The sequence below is a fragment of the Lasioglossum baleicum genome, chromosome 7, assembly GCF_051020765.1.
Source record: "Lasioglossum baleicum chromosome 7, iyLasBale1, whole genome shotgun sequence".
NCBI lineage: Eukaryota > Metazoa > Arthropoda > Insecta > Hymenoptera > Halictidae > Lasioglossum > Lasioglossum baleicum.
Window position 1 is genome coordinate 9179411 of NC_134935.1, and position 18865 is coordinate 9198275.

The 18865-nt window shown below is 39.0% G+C and overlaps 1 protein-coding gene across 6 annotated transcripts in view; it reads right to left on the minus strand.

The window, feature by feature from the left end:
• LOC143211047 (limbic system-associated membrane protein) overlaps positions 1 to 18865 on the minus strand; it is a 121387-nt gene that overhangs the window by 52688 nt on the left and 49834 nt on the right. For all 6 annotated transcript variants that reach the window (XM_076428458.1, XM_076428457.1, XM_076428456.1 and 3 more), the window contains exon 3: positions 5934 to 6044. In XM_076428458.1, the coding sequence (XP_076284573.1) occupies positions 5934 to 5997 (64 nt within the window). In that variant the 5' untranslated portion in view covers positions 5998 to 6044. The remainder of the gene's footprint in view (positions 1 to 5933; positions 6045 to 18865) is intronic.

An 18865-nucleotide genomic window follows, 5' to 3' on the forward strand; every position in this document is an offset into this window, starting at 1 on the left:
CACGCTAGAAAATTGGGCGGTTCGTCTGTGGATCGATGAAGCTCTGATCAAGCTGCGAACGTCTATGCAGATTTTCGATGTTCGAGAGTGCTCTAAGAGAGCCAAGGACATTCATTTTGTCGAATGGATTAAGAGAAATGTTACTTGTCCTAATCATTTTAACAGTTTACCTACCGGCAGCCTATTAATAGTATTTTCAATAATTGTGCCGTACCAAAAGAAAGCATAGAAATTTCCTTTTACATTGCAATCTTAAATGAAACTATTAGATGACGTTATCGAGGGTGACTTGTTAGTTCACAATGAAAATTGCTGTTTGAAGGTTCCATTAAAAAGTGTTTATAATCACCGGTCGGTAATGTGTTAATGTCACGATAACAATAATATCCTCCATCCTCCATTCTCACTGTTTATGTGAGTGTATGAAAATATGTGAGTATGTGAGAATATGAATTTTCACATTTTCCATTTCGTGAAAGAGCCAAACATATTTATCTTTACATTGTGTTTGTTTCAAACGTTGCAGGAGGCTTAACATCGCATTGCCCTCTATCATTAATGAAAATATTTTCCACGTAAAATATGCAGACTGTACATTTGCGTGATCGAATACTTTCAGCAAAAGTGCATACACGAGCCAATGGAAAATGGAACTAATTAATTGCACTTTTTTATAAATTTCGTGCCCTCGTTATTCGAGCATGCGCCAGATATAAATTTTTTCAAGAATGGAATATCTACGTTCATAAATGTATGTATGTATTGTCGAGAGATGGCATACTTCTGAGCACTAATTGGTACATGATGGAAATTTTTATAATTAACTCCATGACGGAATTTTAAAAAGTAATATACAATTGTACTCTCAAGAATCGAATTTCATATTTCGAAGATTGATGAGAGTGTCACGTTTCAGGAAATAGAATCCCTGATTTGCATATCAGATAGCACGTTATATAATTTTCAGTTGATACGAGCTATTATACAGAGTGGTTCACTAGATATTTCCATATCGATTTACATCATTATTATTATTCGAGAAATGTTTGGATGGAGATTAAATATATTATTTAATATGTATTATAAGATGTATTTCTTCCTTTAATCATTTTAATAAGTCGAAAATAATATTCTTGAATTCTTGTAATACCTTTACAGTTCCGTATCGAGCGCGCGGTCATTTTTGTCATAAACGCATAAAGATCTTATCGTTTTGTCGTGGAGAGTGTACCCGGCCGGTTCGGATAGTTTCATTAGTCCATTCTTGTGAATTTCACACACAACCTATTAATTCTGATTTCTCCATTAATTCCTAAGTTTCGACGTAATGGAAGAAAATTAATCCAGAAGTGGCGCGGTGAGGGGAAATTTTCAAGGAGCGGGATGAATCAAAGGGGAGGAAAGTTTCCGGGAGCGCGTTCCCTTGCGTGTTCTGGAGAGGTTCGCGTTGCGTTCGTTGTCGACACCCCAATCGGGAGGGCTCCTTTTATTTCGTCCAGGTTCGAAAACTCGACAAAAACCGGTTGTTCCACGTTAACGTGCTGCCCGGGAAATAATTTCACAAGATTTATCTACGTCGTTACACCGGGGAATAAGCTCCGCTTCTTAGCCGGGCCAGCAACTTGTACCGGGACAAGCGATACCTTTATCTTCGTTAAGCGTATTTCGCGCCGCGCCGTTTCGGCCCCGACATATTTTACCGCTTGTATCTACTCCCGGTACGTCGACTCGGTCTAGCAGCTAGTATATCAGGAATCTGTTGTTGGCTGGATGCTAAAGGTTTATAAGCATTAATGGTGACAGTTACGGCGTAATAAAAGGTGAGCGCGAATTGTTCCTCGAGCCTCCGCTGCACTGTTTACGTACCCACTCGGGGCTATTAATTGAAGAGGAGATGGTCGAATATGAAATAGGGCGGTGATACGAGACCCTAAGGTACTGCCCTTAGTCTGTACTGTATATCACGTACTATGACTACTGGAACACTGACCTATTGCAACTGTTCTTGATAGGCATTGCTCTTTTGTTTAACACTAAACCTACCACCACTGATCGAAATGACCGGTTCCAGATTTTTTATTATTATTAGCACGCTTATATTAACTTGCCGCGTTGTGTTGTACGCGTCAAATGTTGTAATCGAATTTTAAACCTCTTGCTGAAATTTTGTATACACACTTGCTTCCGATGTCAATAAAAGTAGAAAATAAAATTTATAAAAAGAACTTTTTAAAAACCACGCTTATATTAAAATGCACTGAATAGAAGAAAAGAATTTTTTTCCTGGTTCTCTATAAAATACCGTATCCAGTTAAATGATTAATGATATTTTTCCCCAAAAATTTTAAGCAATCAGTTCAAAATTTCTTCTGTTATAAAATTAGTGCCGGAATAGATGGAAAAATTTAATATACATTTAAATAAAATCATGACATTAGTGACTATAAAGCTCCACGCTTTTATTTTTATAGTCACTAATGTCGTGATTTCATTTAAAGTTATATTAAATGTTTCTATCTATTCCGACACTAATTTTATAACAGAAGAAATTTTGGACTAATTGCTTAAAATTTTGGAAAAAAATATCATTAATCATTTAACTGGATTCGGTATTTTATGAAGAACCAGGAAAAAAATTATTTTCTCCTCTTCAGTGCATTGGTCCGTGTTTTTCGATAATATCTCGTTATCAGATCCGCGGAGAACATTTTCGCAAATGAAAAAGATTCTTCAAAAGACCTCAGGAATTACTGTATATTTATATTACCAATTCCCCTTCAAACGAAATCAAATTATACTTCGGTGTCATCGATATGCAGTCCACAGGCCAAATCGATTAATCCTTTCCGATTCTATATCGAGCCAGACTCGGAATTGGAATTATTCTCTTCCATTATCGTGTAATATATTACTTTTCGAATCTACTGCACAGTTATGTAGACCAGGCCTGGCCAACACGCGGCCCGCCGTGCTATTTTATATTTTTATTGAAACTTTTGTTTCTCGTTGTATGTATACAAATATATTAAATAAATGGAAAATTGCATTTGTCACTGTTATAATGCGCAAGTGCGACGTATAACAATAAAGTTTTGTTCATTTTGTATTTGTATTACATTTTTTAAAAGCATGATTACCTCAAGTGCGGCCCGCGAAACCATTTAGGTTGGCCAGGTCTGGTGTAGACTGATACGAAGTCCGTGATTTATCTGGAATCGTGTAAATATCTCCCGGAAACATACGAACGATACAGAAAAGGTTTTCAGACGAATGTTGTTGGGTTTGGAGGAGCAGATATGATGCGCTAATATTCATTTGACTTTGCGATGATTTCCCGCGATTGAGTTAAACTGTTCAAACAGAAACGTGTCCACAATCTCACAAGAATCCGTATAAACGATCATACGCGTTCAGCAATTAAAGTTCCGAAATCTTTCAAAGTTTAAAGAGATGATTGAAAGCTCTTTCTTGGTTACAGGCGCGCGGGACCAGCATCCGCAACGGTTCGAGGATATCGGCGATCGAACCCCTCACTGATTCAAACGAACGACAGTAATTAAAAGCTGCGATTCCAATCGGTCCCCCGTCCACGCTCCTCCGGCACTTTTAGACGGCGACGTCCCTCTTTGTCCACGACGAAACTCCCCGGGAAGAAAGTCAAGTGAAAGAGAGTAGACCCGGGTGGAAAAGAGGAGTAACAGCGGAGAAAGTGTCGAGAGAGAGAGAGAGAGAGAGAGTGGGTTGACAGAGGGGTGAGTGCAGAGCGGAAGACACAGCCTATCGGTCTACTCCATCTACGGTCCCAGGTTCATCGTGAATACGAATGAGCTCCTGGTCGATCGGGCTCTCGAGCACTAATTGAGAAAGTTCCACGGGCGGCGGTGCTCTGCTAGTGTTCCTCAGGATGAAGATAGCCGACCACCTCCGAGGGTAACTCTTCCTCGTCCATTCCTCTTCTTCGTGATTAAGGCCTGTTTCTTTAGGCGGCTTCCCGCTGGCGGGTAACCACCGGGGAAACCGGCGATCCTTGCTGGATCTAGCTGCTCGTAAGTGACGTATCTTGGGATCGGACCGCGCGGATGTTTAGAATGAAAGGGGAACTCCCCCATCGTGTCGTTTCGGTGGATTCGAGTTTTATTCGGCGCCACGACAGCGTTTATTACCCTCCGCCGCGAGTTTCTCCAGACTGACGGCTGGCTTCCTCTCCGACTATTCGAATTTAAAACTTCCAATTTCTCCGCGCTTTATGTACCCATTGTTTTGTCGCGCAACTGTCGGTTCGCGAATATTCGGATCACTGCCCGCCAAGCTAATCTTGGGCAGGTAATTCAATGATATGATGAGCATAAAAGACAACAATTATTTCGCATGAAAATGAATGACGTTAATGGAAGCGTTTCGTCCCGGACCTGCTAGTGGACTCGTCAGTAAGGCTGATCTAGCAGGTCCTGCCTTATACGCTTGGTAATTCGTGACATTTACCTTATTTTGTCGTGGAAAGATTATTGGTGATGGAAGTTTTGATTACGAATAAAAGAGTCGTTTTGTTAAATCGATCGTAACTGTTTTTTATGGGGGGAAGCATTTGTTATTTGTTTTTGATTTGTGCCGAAACCTTCTTCATCGTGAAGATGAAGTTTCATGAAAATGCAAGGCGATGTGTTGATTGGGCATTGCCGAATGTTTGCAAAATCCATTCAAACACACCCTTGATGACTCGTCATCCTCCACGGCCGACTTGAGCAGCCTTCAGGTGAAAGAAGAGAGTCAAAGAATGAAGTAATCGATATTACTCCAATAAATGGTCTCTTGTGATCGAGACAAAACGCATCTAAATATCGTCCGAAGGAAATACGCGAATATTGTTCCTGCGCGACGGAACACCCATCGTTTCGAAAGCTCTTGTTGGCCACAGAGTCTCTTTCGACAATTTCACAACAATTAGGATAGAAGCATTTACCCTCATTCGTCCCTCGTGTCAACTTGTCAGATTGTCGACGTAAAGGATGACGTTTTACTTATTTTTAATATGACATACAGGTATTTAGTATTGTCGTGAAAAAATGTGACAATTTTTTTATGTAGTACTAATTTTATATTGAATGACTAGACGGCGGATTCATGCGTTTATGATAAAAATGTGATAGAAACGTGAAAATGGAAAAGCGAAAGGAATTTGGGAGTATGAATCTACCTTTATCAACTTAATAAAATGATTAAAGTAAGGAATAAATTTTAATCCAGAGATCCGCAGTCTTATAGCGGCAGTAGTTATTTTCCTCGTTAATTATTCGACAGAAAGTCTTTGTACTAAAAATTAGGGAACATCTGTAGGAACGTAGGACGACGGAAGAAATGATACAGATCTTCAAACGATGTAGTACCACGCGATTATAATCACAAGATAGATAGTTCGCCTGGATCTTCCAAGTTTCCTCCGAGTTTTCGACATCACTTGACTGTTATCTAGCACAGAGAGAAAGCACAGTCCTTGAACCGCGAAAACTGGTGCTTTCGTTACGAACTTCTACTGGCAGCGATATCGATGAAATCTTGGTGTTAAATAATACTAGCATTCGGAACAAATTCATAAATTCCTTTATACTCGAGAATACTGTTGTTTGATCAATCCAAGTTTTCGCAAACACCATTCTGATATCAGTAATTGTACAAAGTTGAAAATGGCTCACTCTATTCGGTTTCGTGTTTCCAGAATTGACGATGTTGGCGGATCGTAGAACTATTATACAGTGCACGAAAAAGGCGAAAAACGGAACAAGCGACGGTATTACGAAAAATTTCGAAAAACCACGCCACTCTTTTTCAAAGCGTTTCTATGTAGGGCCACTTGGAAAAAAGCTAAAAAAAACTATGGCCCGGAGCGTAAATTTTTCTTTGAGTATGCGCATTCATTAAATGGAAACTCGACTCACCGATCGGATGAACGAGGTAGCGCGATGATGCCAGCAGCAGGAGGATCAATTCGAGTCCGCCCATGATGGCTTCGATTCATGTATCCATCGTGCGTTCGTCCATGAACTCTCCTATAATAGAAAAATCTGTATGGGTGCGCGATCGTTGCATCTATTGGCGAAATCCGACTGCTACTCGAACGCGGAATCCTCGTTGAAATCGAGAGCTCCTGACGGAAACTGAATTATTCGCGATTCGCGAGCATCATTTTCTTGCTAGCATTTCAAAACGATGCTGCAATCGACTTTTTCCAAAACTGGGCCATCGCGACGCCTATTTTTGTACATACCTGTACTCGCGCATAGTATTCGCAGAAAGTCATACCATTCGATAGGGCTCCCAAAACCTGACTTATCCCCAAAAAATTTACCTGTGGTTCAAGTCTGTATCACTACCACAAGGGTAGCTATGACGTAAACATGGTTTAATGACTTATGCTGTATATTACTTCTGTTTTGTTTAGTAAAAAATTACAAAAAAATATTAAAAGACATTCTACCGGATAGCACACACTACTGTGAAATTTGTTCGAATACTTCACTGCAAAATGGATTTTTAAAAAATTCCAGAATCTTAAAATGACTGATTTCATACTGGTAGTTGTATCTGATTATGGTTATTAAATATTATTATTAAATTATTATTATTATTAATATATAAATTATTATTATTAAGTTATTATTAAATATTAACCTGTATTTTTCCCGATTTCTCGGGTTAGGTAAACATGTTTAAAAAAATTGAAAATCTCCAAAAAACCGAACAACTGAATATTTTTCACAGAAAATGAAGCTTCTTGTACTTTTTTGTTCATCTTCTATGAAAATATCGTCACCTTGTTCATAGAAATATAATATGATTTGGTTCGTGCTTTTTTATGCGTTCTCAATACTATTAGATATTTTAATTACGCGTGTGTCGTCAAAGAGAAATCAGGATACCGAGAGGTACCGCGCTGTTGACACTTCCGCGAAAATAAATATTCATAAGCGCATCAGTTTATAGAAATTAATCATACCTCGCGAAACGAGCGACGCCACTAGAAATTTTATTTTCCTCGCGCGGCCCGTTATCAATTTGCGAGCTGCACGATTATGAATTCGTTAATTGCCAATTATCTGCGCGTAACGAGATCGACGGAATATAAATTGCAATCGCTGTGAGACGTTTTCATAGAGATTGTAGTCGTATTCGGAATTTAATCCTCTGGGGGTCGTAGATGTCGAGACACTCGAACGGGGAGACGAGAGGAAATTAATAGGCCGATCTAAGGAAGACGAACGGAGCGCCAATACATTATTACGTTAATTAATCACTATTATATTGTAGAAGTCGCCACATTTGAAAACGCCTTTACAATTCGTTGTACCGCGTCGAGAAATGCCGGAATATTGTGAAAGAGTTTTCGTGGCTCCCGTGGCTCCTCGATAATCCGCAAATTGACTAATGGAGAAGTTGATACGGTGGTAAAGGAATGTAAAATGTGGGAAACTGAAACTGCGGAATGGTGCTTCGATTAGCTGTCGCATGGCGGAACGTTAGACAGTCAAATAAAAGGCGCAGCTGGGCCGGTTCCAAACGCACGATAAAGTTTATTACCTGTCCGTTCGTAGCTAATCTAGCCATACCGTAGCCCGATACGTAGAACTTAATACTGTTTCTCCAAAATCGTTTTCGGGACGTACAATCAATTTTATCTGTAACAAGTGACAAATATTTTGAACACGCGTTTTTAAATTTATTTAAAAATCAGTCGTATCAGTAGATCTATAACTAGACTGTGGATTTTTATGCAAAAGAAAAATTGTCAGCATTAATTACGAGATACAGAAGCTGTGTAAAATTTGTTGTTTTCTCAAACAATTTCGTACATTTTTAAAAAAATATTTAATCTCTTCAGGAAAAACCGCTGCAAATAAAATCAAAAGTTGCTGAAGTACAACGTAATCACTACAGATTTTCTGAACAATAAGAACAGAAAATTCGTCTCACGAAAGCACGGATAATATTCCGATGAAACAATAAATTAATCTGTGCGCGCCCGTATCGCAAATGTTTACTATTAGCGTGCTCCTAACGTGGTCTCTATAATCGGCAAACACGCACACAATATATGAGAAGAGTAACGAGGTAGGACAACGCAATCCCCGATGTAACACGAAGTGCACGCAATAATCCGAGCATCTGGATAGTTTCCGAGCTGCACACGCGAAATGTCTGCGCTCGAACGAAGCGCAGGGAGGCGTGAACGCAGCTCGTGAAGGTTGCCGGTCGCGTAATCTGCGCGAATCGGTTCCCGATAATTCACAAATCGGATAATCTGCCCGCTCGGTGATATACAGTGACAAAGGAATATGATAGGTGGGCGACAAAACGGAAACCGGTGCGGTACGGTGCGGTGCGCTGGTTGCACAGCTGTTTCAATGAATACCGGCAACCAAGCGGGAAAGCGCCTTTTGTATATAGAACCTTGAAAAACTCGATTTTCCTTTGATAATGTTTTTTGAAGTGCTAATACACCCAGTATTTCTATCTCTTTGATAATGCCGAATGTGAAAAGAATGTCTACAAGATTAAAATCCAAAATTCAGAATGCCACCATTTTGTTAAATAATAAAATTGGATCATGCCACAACTAAATTCATTCTAATTGAAAGACTACTTAAATTTTTTCAGACCAACAGAACGGCTGGAATCATGTCAACTAATGAGGCATTTGTTTCGTATAGTATGCCTCTCTTCAAGAAATCATAGCTCCCACAATTTTAAGGGTTCCGACTTGAAAAAATTATATTGTATAGTTGAAGTAATACAGAATATGTATGCAAAACCTCGATACGAAACAGTCGTCTGATTTCTTTACAAAAGTGTACGAAGAATGCTTCTTCATTTTTATGTTTCAGGCCAATAGAATGGCTGGAATTTATCAACTAACGAGGCATTTTGTTCGTATGCCTCTCTTCAAGAAATCATAGCTCCCACAATTTTAACGGTTCCGACTTGAAAAAATTATATTGTATAGTTGAAGTAATACAGAATATGTATGCAAAACCTCGATACGAAACAGTCGTCTGATTTCTTCACAAAAATGTACGAAGAATGCTTCTTCATTTTATGTTTCAGGCCAATAGAATGGCTGGAATTTATCAACTAACGAGGCATTTTGTTCGTATGCCTCTCTTCAAGGTATTATAGCTTCCACAATTTTAAGTGTTCCGAATTGAAAAAATTATATTGTATAGTTCAAATAATATTATAGAAAATATGTACGCAAAACCTCGATACGAAACAGTCGTCTGTTTTCTTCGCAAAACTGTACGAACAAGGCTTACGAAATGACGCTTTGCACCAAAAGAGGCTCTTAAGAGCGGGTGAGGCTGTTAGGTGATCGGTCGAGTAGCTTCGCAACACGGGTTGATCCGTAGTCCGTGCCGGTGGCCAGTGAAACCGGGTACACGAAGAGGCGGAGGCGGCACTCTCCGGTGTCTACCTGGCTTATTCGAGATACCCGGCACATCACCGCGAAATCCCGAACACACATTTTCCGAACGAACGGCCCGCTTGTCTCGCTATAGGTCCGAACGGATGAATGGCTGCACGACGCCGGATCTATGCGAATCGTAGTCATCGATCGGCATTAACAATGTACGGGCGGCTTTCGTTCGCGATAAGGCTTCGCGATCAGGGATACGCGTATCGCGGATTAATTAGGATTTTCGAGGAGGAGAGTCGTATCGTTCCCATGTTGTTCAGCCGAACCGAGCCACCTACGCTTTATTCTACAGATCGTCGATCTATTTTCTAATTAATTCACTCGCTCTGCGGGAATGCGAGAACTGGGGGCGTGGTTATTGCGTTCAGTCTTAATTATGGTTGGGCGCTCCGGATTTGAGCGGCTCGATTCTTGTATGAAACTGTAGAAAATTTTGTGATAGACTACGGATTTTGATGCATTTATGAAGAGACGAGATAGAAAGTGTTAAAGACTTTATTTGATTATGTAATTAAATAATCCGCATACTTTATATGAATTAACTCAACGAGTTTACTCAATAACGAGAAATGCAGCACAAGCAAAACACGTCTTTACGTTTAGAATGTAACACGTCAAGTGAGGATCATTCGGGTTAGAAAATTGAACGATACTATGAGCAAACAACCATCGATTTCATAAACAAACTGAAATAAACTCATGTTGAATAGATCGTTCCTTGTGCGGAATAATAGATTAATTTTGTTTCTCAAACCATATTTCAACACGGCCCCTCAAAATTAAATCTATTATTTAATGAAGGAATTTTGTTTATCAAACAGACTTATGTTATATAGCCAGATTGTTATTACTAGACTGTGGATCTTCATAGAAAATGTTTTGAAACAATTGTGGACAGCAGGAGGTAAATAAAAATTAATTTCACGAATTAAAACATGAGAACAATATTCTTAGATTTTTCTAATCTTTGACTGTTTCATATTTTATCTAGCCAATTTTTATTTACCTCCTGCTATCGACAATCGTCACAAAACATTTTTATTTTCTATGAAGATCCGCAGTCCAGTAATAAGAATCTGGAGATATACCTTCCTGTTTCATATTAGGTCTTTAACACTTTCACTGTAACGTCATACATAATGGGTTATCCAAAAGTACCTTTAGGATGTTGAATGAGAGTATCTGTCAAACGCCATGTTTGTTTCTTGTATTTCTAACCTACAATGATATACAATTTTAACAATGGAGTCGTATACGATTGAAGAGCGTGTTGAAGTTATTAAAATTTGTGTTGCAAATCTGTGTTCAATAAAAAGTACCCATCGTAAATTGCGTGATTTTTTCGGCATACATAATCGTCCATCAGAGCAAAGAATTCGAAATTTGGTTAAAAAATTTGATGAGACTGAATCTGTTCATGATAAACCAAAGTCTGGCAGACCAAGAACAGCTCGTTCGAATGAAAACATTGTTGTTATTCTTGAAAATGTTGCTAATAACCCATCAACGTCAATTCCACGTCGTTCTCAAGAATTGAGCAATTCTTCGAATTGAAGTCTCTAAACGTGGTCGTGGTGGTCATTTGACAGATATCGTCTTTCACACATAATTGTCATAGATGATACCTGACTATTGAATAAAAAAAACCAATAAAATAAAAAATAGTATGTTTTTTATTTAAAAAATATTTTCTATAGTCTATTTTGGATAATCTTATACAAGCTTTTTACTATTCTTTTTGTCTAGACATGAAAATTAAATTTTATCACAGCCTTGCATTTCATATAAAGTTTCTTGTGTCATTGTTAAGGAGAAACTTCAATCTTCGAATTTTCTGAAGAGTGATTCACGAAAAAACTTTTTCAATGTTTTAGAGACGCTTTAGACTGAGAAATTTAGTGTTTCGATACTTTTCGGTTTGCTCCGAACCTTCTCGATTGTTTCGAGTTTCACAGTTTCGCAGGTCGGATTGAAGCGACGCGTAGTCCGGCTAATTCCAGCGAGTTCGCATACGTGCTCGTAATTTCCGCACTTAATTAGACGGTCCTTTAACTTGTAGTTATGTTCGTTACAGCGGTGCGCGCGCGACCGAGCTGAAAGCAACCGACGACGCGACAGGTGTTCGTCGGTGTGGATGGACACAACTAAAGTGAAGAAGCGACCAGCTTTACCTTATCAGCGAGTTCCGCTGTCTCGGGAACGATGCTCGTCGCTCACCTATTCATTGATATAAACTCCTCCCGAGTTGGAAATAAATTTCTTTGATGGCTGGTGTTTATCAGTGTCTCCTTTATCGACTGGCGGACGTGGCCGATGCTACGAAACGACACTGTCGCGACACAGTTTGTTCTTTGTGTTAAAACTTGCTCTTTGTACTAGGTCGACCCGCTGTTAATCCATCTGACGTGGCTAATCCTCTGACAATCTCTTTCAGTTGGCTTTGTCCGAACACTTTGCTAGTTATAATACTTATAATTGCATTTAGAGTTCCTGAACAATTCCTTTAAGCTTCGCGAGAACATTAAAGATTACATTAACACGTTTTTATTGGACCACGAAGATTGCAATATTGCGTGGAGTTAACGAGCTGCCTGTCTAGGCACAAACGTGCTGGTCTGACTTTCTTATCGGTTCAAGTGCATTAAAGAATTATGGCGGCGCGGCGTCGCGATATATGTACAATTCCATGTCATGTCCTCGGGTCTGAAACTTCACTTATATCGTGTACTGAAACGATTCCTCGAGGAATTGCGCCAGGAGCCGCAAAGACGCGGCCGAAATTCAATTTCTCAAGTTTAATATATTAAAGAAATTTTCTTTCTATGGACTGAAAAATCCATTAAATCTTGGAAACTCAAAATATCAGTCATTTTAGATGATTGCACGATCCGGGGCATCACCCTGAAGACGAAATTCGTAAATTCAAGGTAAAACGAATTTCTTTAGGACTTACTTTAGAAATTAGCAACACATAAGAAAAAAGGGTGAAAGCTCACCAATTTTCTATTTCCAGGTAAAATCATTAATCATTGTTGTTAAGACTGTTGTTCTCCGTGTACTATTTTCACACGACTAAAATAATGCAATCTCCGCGAAGTTCCAAACCGGTTGTTGCACACCGGGCCGGTTCACTGCCTCGTATCGGTATAATCGGATTAACACAAGTTACCCAGCACTTTCCTTTAAGTTTTGGTTAAGTTTTCGTGAAATTGTTTGCATGCTCTGGCGATCTATGACACCGCAGCACCATCGTTCAAGAAGGGAATGACACCGTCGTCTAAGTTGCAACCGTTAACAGGACGTTCATAGCGTTGCCGAGCGACAAGCATGCATCTTGTAAGTCCCAAAGTTTGTTTTGCAACGTATACATAAAGCAAAGGATCATTTGGTTGAATGCCATGCTTTCAAAGAAAAATCTATTCATCAAACGGCTGTTCATACATCAAAGTATACTGTACCAATCTAGCGATCCTATGCTCGATACGGAATCGTTTATGCATTACATCCATAAATTTTGTAAATCGCCCGCACCTTCCCGCGAATAAAAATTATCGATCGGCAATCAGGATTGCAAATTTCAAATATTCCCAATAATGATAATCCGTTGTTTCTCGGTGAATTTTAATTCGGTATGGAGCACAGGCCCTGAATAAACACGCCATCCGCATTCTGCGTTTTTTTACGCCTCTCAAACAAAAGTCCGGAAAATGTAAATGGGAAACATAATGGGAAAGATACGACGATTTCCATCGGAATCGTCGTTGATTACGAGGGTAATTTTATTCCCGATTTTATTGTATCGCCGCGTGATGAATTTATTTTACGATCCTCTCTTCTATCGCATCGAATTTCTCTTCTGTTTTTTAAACATTTAATGCTTCCATACTGTATTCGTACACCTCGATACATTTATTATTTTGTTAACGAGTTCTTTTATCTCTTTTGGTTTGCGCCATAACTGTATTCATACTTATATTAATTAGAATGCTACTTTATTCTTTCACTCGCGACCAATAGAACGACTGGAACCGTGTCAGATCTCTAGTCCGTTTGTCTGGCCATAGATCGCCATGTACCACTTATCCTATCGCTACGCTTTGTATTCCACTTGTCTGGCCATGCACCGCCCCAATCTACTTGTTTGCTCGTAGACCTCTCTACACTGCTTGTCCGCCCAACGGCGTCTCTATACTACTGATCTGACTGTAATTCGCTTTATCTTATTATTATTTTGACACGCGCATATGACGTCAACTTTTATTTTACGCACTACAGAAGCTTGTTATATTAATCGACTTCGAATATTATGCATTTACGACAAGATCGGATCGGAGGAATTAAAGAATTCAAGACAGTCTATACACATTCTTCACCTTATTGAAATTTCTAGAGCAACGTTTTTTAATATGAATGAAGGGATTAAAGAATTCAAGAATGTCTATATACGATCTTCAACTTATTGAAATTGCTAGAGTACGAGAAATATTTTTTAATATGAATGAAAGGATTAGAGAATTCAAGAACGTCTGTACACGATCTTCAACTTATTGAAATTGTTAAAGCAAGAGAAACATTTTTTAATATGAATTGAAGGATTAGGGAATTCAAGAACGTCTATACACGATCTTCAACTTATTGAAATTTTACTGACCTGACTGTAATTCGCTTTATATTATTTTTTTTACACGCGGATGTGACGTCAACATTTATTTTACGCACTACAGAAGCTTGTTATATTAATCGACTTCGAATTTTATGCATTTATGACAAGATCGAGTGGGTGGAATTAAAAACAATGAAGGCATTAAAGAATTCATGAACGTCTATACGCGATCTTAAACTTACTGAAATTGCTAGAGCAAGTGAAATATTCTTTAATATCTCCTGATTGCTACAACTGAAGCTGATAAAATTCAATTTCGCAAAAAAAATCGACAGTGTACGTATCAATTTAAGATAAGGAAAGAATTTCGGGAATTCTTTCGAGACTTTCATTGTTATGGCGTAGCAGTGGACAGTGTAGCGAAACTTGAAATCAAATCGTGCGAGCGTGTAGAAAACGGAGCCGGAGACTGCGATGAAATGAAGTGTCGAAGTGGTCTGCTGGAAAAAAGAAAGAACAACCCGGGACAAGTTCGGTACAGGTGCTGCGTAACCGCGGGAACACCTTGGAAAGACGAATGGCAAGAATTTCTCACGCGGTCCGGCTTCTTGCTGGAAATATTTAAATTTCATTAGACATTTATTTGGCGGCGGGTTCCAACGGCGGGATGTAAAACACGTAGTTCCTTTGAACAGGATAGCGGTGGTCCAGGGGGATGGGAGCTAGAATTTTACGACGGGCTCGAGAGAAACCGGGAGACACGAGGAACGGGGCAAATTAGTGTCAGCGCAGAAAGCAGAAGCCCGAAAACCTCGAGAGGAGGAAATATAAATGTGGACACTCCCATCGCGGGTCACGTACTTTTCTTTCTTGCATTTGTCGCGCTTTTCGTCGCTGCTGGGGATGCGAAAGACGCGGGACAGAACGAGAAAACGAACGAGAGCGAGAGAGCAAGAGAGAGAGAAAGAGAGAGGAACGAAAAAAGGGAAGAAGTCGAAGAGGTACGTGGCCTTTTCGGTGAAACGTGCCTGCGCGTCTTCAAGAAGAACTCTCGTCGCCAAAGGGGAAGGAAATTGAGGAGGTTGCAGAAGTTGCTAACGTCTTGACGACGACAATTAGGTGCGTTTGTCGGATTACGGAGACTGATCTCGGCAACGTTTTATTCTTATCGCGCTTACATGATCTCCCAGGAATTATTCTCGAGATGTTGCTAGATCGTTTGAGAAATTGTAAACCACCCAGATGTCTCTACTTTCATTTGTATATTCGAATATGCAGGAATATCCGAGAGTAGACATTTTAATGGTGACTGCAGACTTTTCTATAAACTAACAATTTCGAAGTTGAATTAAAATGAAATCCATACAAATACGTAACACAAGCCGGTCATTGTCAGTACAATATAATTTGTAGCAATATGATCACTTACGACAAAATATTTTGAACTTTTGTAAAATTTAATCCTGTAGATTTTGACGAGAGATTTTACCGGTACAATCAAAGCGGTTGTATTTAAGGATTTACTTTTGTCGGGCTGTTCGTTCTCGTCGAATCCATAGTGAACTAAAATAAACAAAATATTTCAGTTTTCGTGATTCAATCTACCTTGATTTACGTCACGATAAAACGTCGACTGTCGTATGGAGTTGCATTTAGATCTAATGAAATACGAATCTTTTGTCGCCATAGTGATTTCTAGTGGTCCTTCTTTTTTTTATCTATCTATAAATGGCATTGTATTTTGTTCCGGTGGAATCTGTCGTGAATACCATCCATTGCTCCTCTAAAATTGATGAGGAAGCGCGCAGATTATTTACGATTCCAGATACGGTTATTAAATATAAAATATTGTATGAATAAAATTCGAATGGCAGACGTTTTATGCATAGTCGGACCCGGGTGGATTTTCTGGTCGGCAATAAATATTATATGTAAAACGAAAACTAGTTCGCACGGTGCTCCATTCTTCCGGAAAACAATTTTATGAATTCGCAACGAAAAATAACAATTTTTAGTATCGATTTCGGAACACCAGAATAATTTTAACAAATTCAAAGTAATTTATTGACTTCCTTCACGCTTCGATTACCACATAGAACATAAATTTTTAGTACAATTTATTCTAGAGTTCAAGTACAACCCAATGTATAGCTAAATCTATAAAAATAGAAAATCAAAAATAACAGAAGAATTGTAAAATTACGATCGCCAACAGATTGCAAAAAGAAGACAGATCGAAATGAGCGCCCACGACAAACACGTCGGTCGTTAACTCCTAGTTATCCATGTGCCCAATTTGGCTGCTCTTTACTTTACCGGACTCAAAATTTGTGCCTTTCTCCTATAAATTATGGTTTATTTGGTATGTAATCCAGTAGGTTTGTACCCGGGGCGGCTGCAGATCGAAGTTTCGATCCTGTAGAATCAATGGTTCAGAAGCTATGCTTGCTAAAAGTTGAACAATCTGCAGTGTTTTTGACAGGCAAGGGCGTCGCCATATTGGTTTGTAGTGACGGTCGTGCACCGCTTACCGAGTTGGTTGTGATTAGATCGGGGTGGAGGGCAAGGACCGGCGCGGCAGTTTTGTTCGGTGAGCGACGCGTGACCGTCACTACAAACTAATATGGCGGCGCCCTCACCTGTCAAAAACACTGCAGATTGCTCAACTTTAAGCAATCATAGCTCTTGAACCATTGATCCTACAGGATCGAAACTTCGATCTGCAGCCGCCCCGGGTACAAATCTACTGGATTACATACCAAATAAATCATAATTTATAGGAGAAATTATTAATTTATAGGCTAATTATTTGGTATAAAAGGGTGCGATGCGTTTGCAAACAGTGCATTTCAGAGTGAAATGGACTCCGTAATAACATCGCGATAAAAATGATGAGTTTTGCAAGTGGATTCGAGTCCGTCAATTAGACGACCAATGAAACAGGCATTTGTTCAATAATTGACGAACAGTTCGGCCCGCGGGCGTTTCAATTGCGTCTGTTACAGTCGTCGCGTCGGTCCGTTGATAAAACGGTCGCGAATAATGTCACAGTGATCGAGGTTTACAGACGCACTTCTGTGGCAGTTCGCGAAGCAAGGATAGACAGCGTTGGTACGGTCCGTTGCACACAGTGCAGCACCGTCGATATAACATTTAATCCCTTTCGCAGTTTTTCTCGCGGAAGGAACGAGCAGCCTTACGCGGAATCGTGATTTACCGTCGAGCGGGTCGAATTATCGATTGCAGCCCATGCCGATATATTAACTGCGATACATTCTCGCGACGCGGCTGATACCATTGTTACCGGGGTCCTATAATATCCTACATGCACACGGTTTCGTTTCGTTTCCCTTGCCACGCCGCGGCGTAACGTATGGAGGGATTTTTCTTCTTTTAACTTTCGTTCGCTCGTACGCGAGCTGCGCCCGGGATGGGAACTGGCACGGTAACAAATGGCCTCCGTGCATCCAACACTCGTTTAATTTTAAATAACGCGGACGAACCAAATGGGAACGATGGAGATTTTCGTGCACGTTAAATGCACCGCCACTGAATTATTTCGATTTTCCGAATTTTCCAGGCGCATCGACCGCTTAAATTCTTCATCAGCCGTGTGCCTTCTACTTACTTAGCTTCTCCAGTCTGCTTTCGAGCTATTTGTTTCAGTTTTCTTGATGGAAGCGATATATCATACGTATTTTCAATGGAGGAACACTTTTTATGGATATAAAATTGATTTATATCAATTGATTCATTCAATCAATTGATTTATATCAATTTTATAATACCTCAATAATACTCAATAATAATAACAATACCTCATATAATACTTAAATGTGTAGTAATTGAGATTAGATACCAACATATTGTATAATGTAAGCAAAATTGTCAATAATGGTACAGCAATATTGAGTGGTGTCTCGTTAAAAGTAAAATACTCGATCAAAGTATGAAGTATTCGTACACCTTTTAAAAACTAATAACTTTTTCATAATTGTACCAACCGACCTGATTTTTTATAACCAATTAGAAGCATTGGTTTACGAGATGATATGCAAAAACGATTTACCAAAAATTATAATTTACAAGTTTACATGCAAAAAAGGGATATTTTAAAACCTTTTTATTTGGGCCCTCAATGAAAATTTAAAATATATGTTCTGTAGATCTATGTTAGTTATACATATGCTGAAAATTTCATCGAAATCGATTAACATACACACGAGCTACAAGCGTTTAAAAATGTAACCTTGAAAATTATAATTTTTGGAAAATCTTTTTTGCATATCATTTCGTAAACCAATGCTTCTAATTGATTATAAAAAAAACGTGGTAAAATCAGGTCGTTTGGTACAATTATAAAAAAGTTATTAGTTTTTAAAATGTGTACGAATACTAAACCACATTGATTTTTCTTCATACTATTCGATAAGGCCCCCTCAGAGAACCCCTCTACGGCCAGTTTTAAGTCGGTATTGTTGCGTTGGTGCAGCTTGTTTCATTTTCCTTGTGGATTTTTTAAATAATAAATGACACGTATAATTTTGACTCGTGACACACAGGTTTTTATTTTATCTCAGGTAAAATTCTGAAGTAGATGAATTTGTAACAGCACACGGCAATAAATTTGTTATGAAGCATACAGTTCTTATTACACAAAGTTGCCTAAGACTGGAACGCAGAATGCTAAATTATTTATTTCAGAACGCTACTGTGCAGTAAAAATGCTTGGAACTCTACCAGGGAATATAATTCTCCTACGAAAGTCTTTCGAGATCTTGCGAAATAATTCCAGC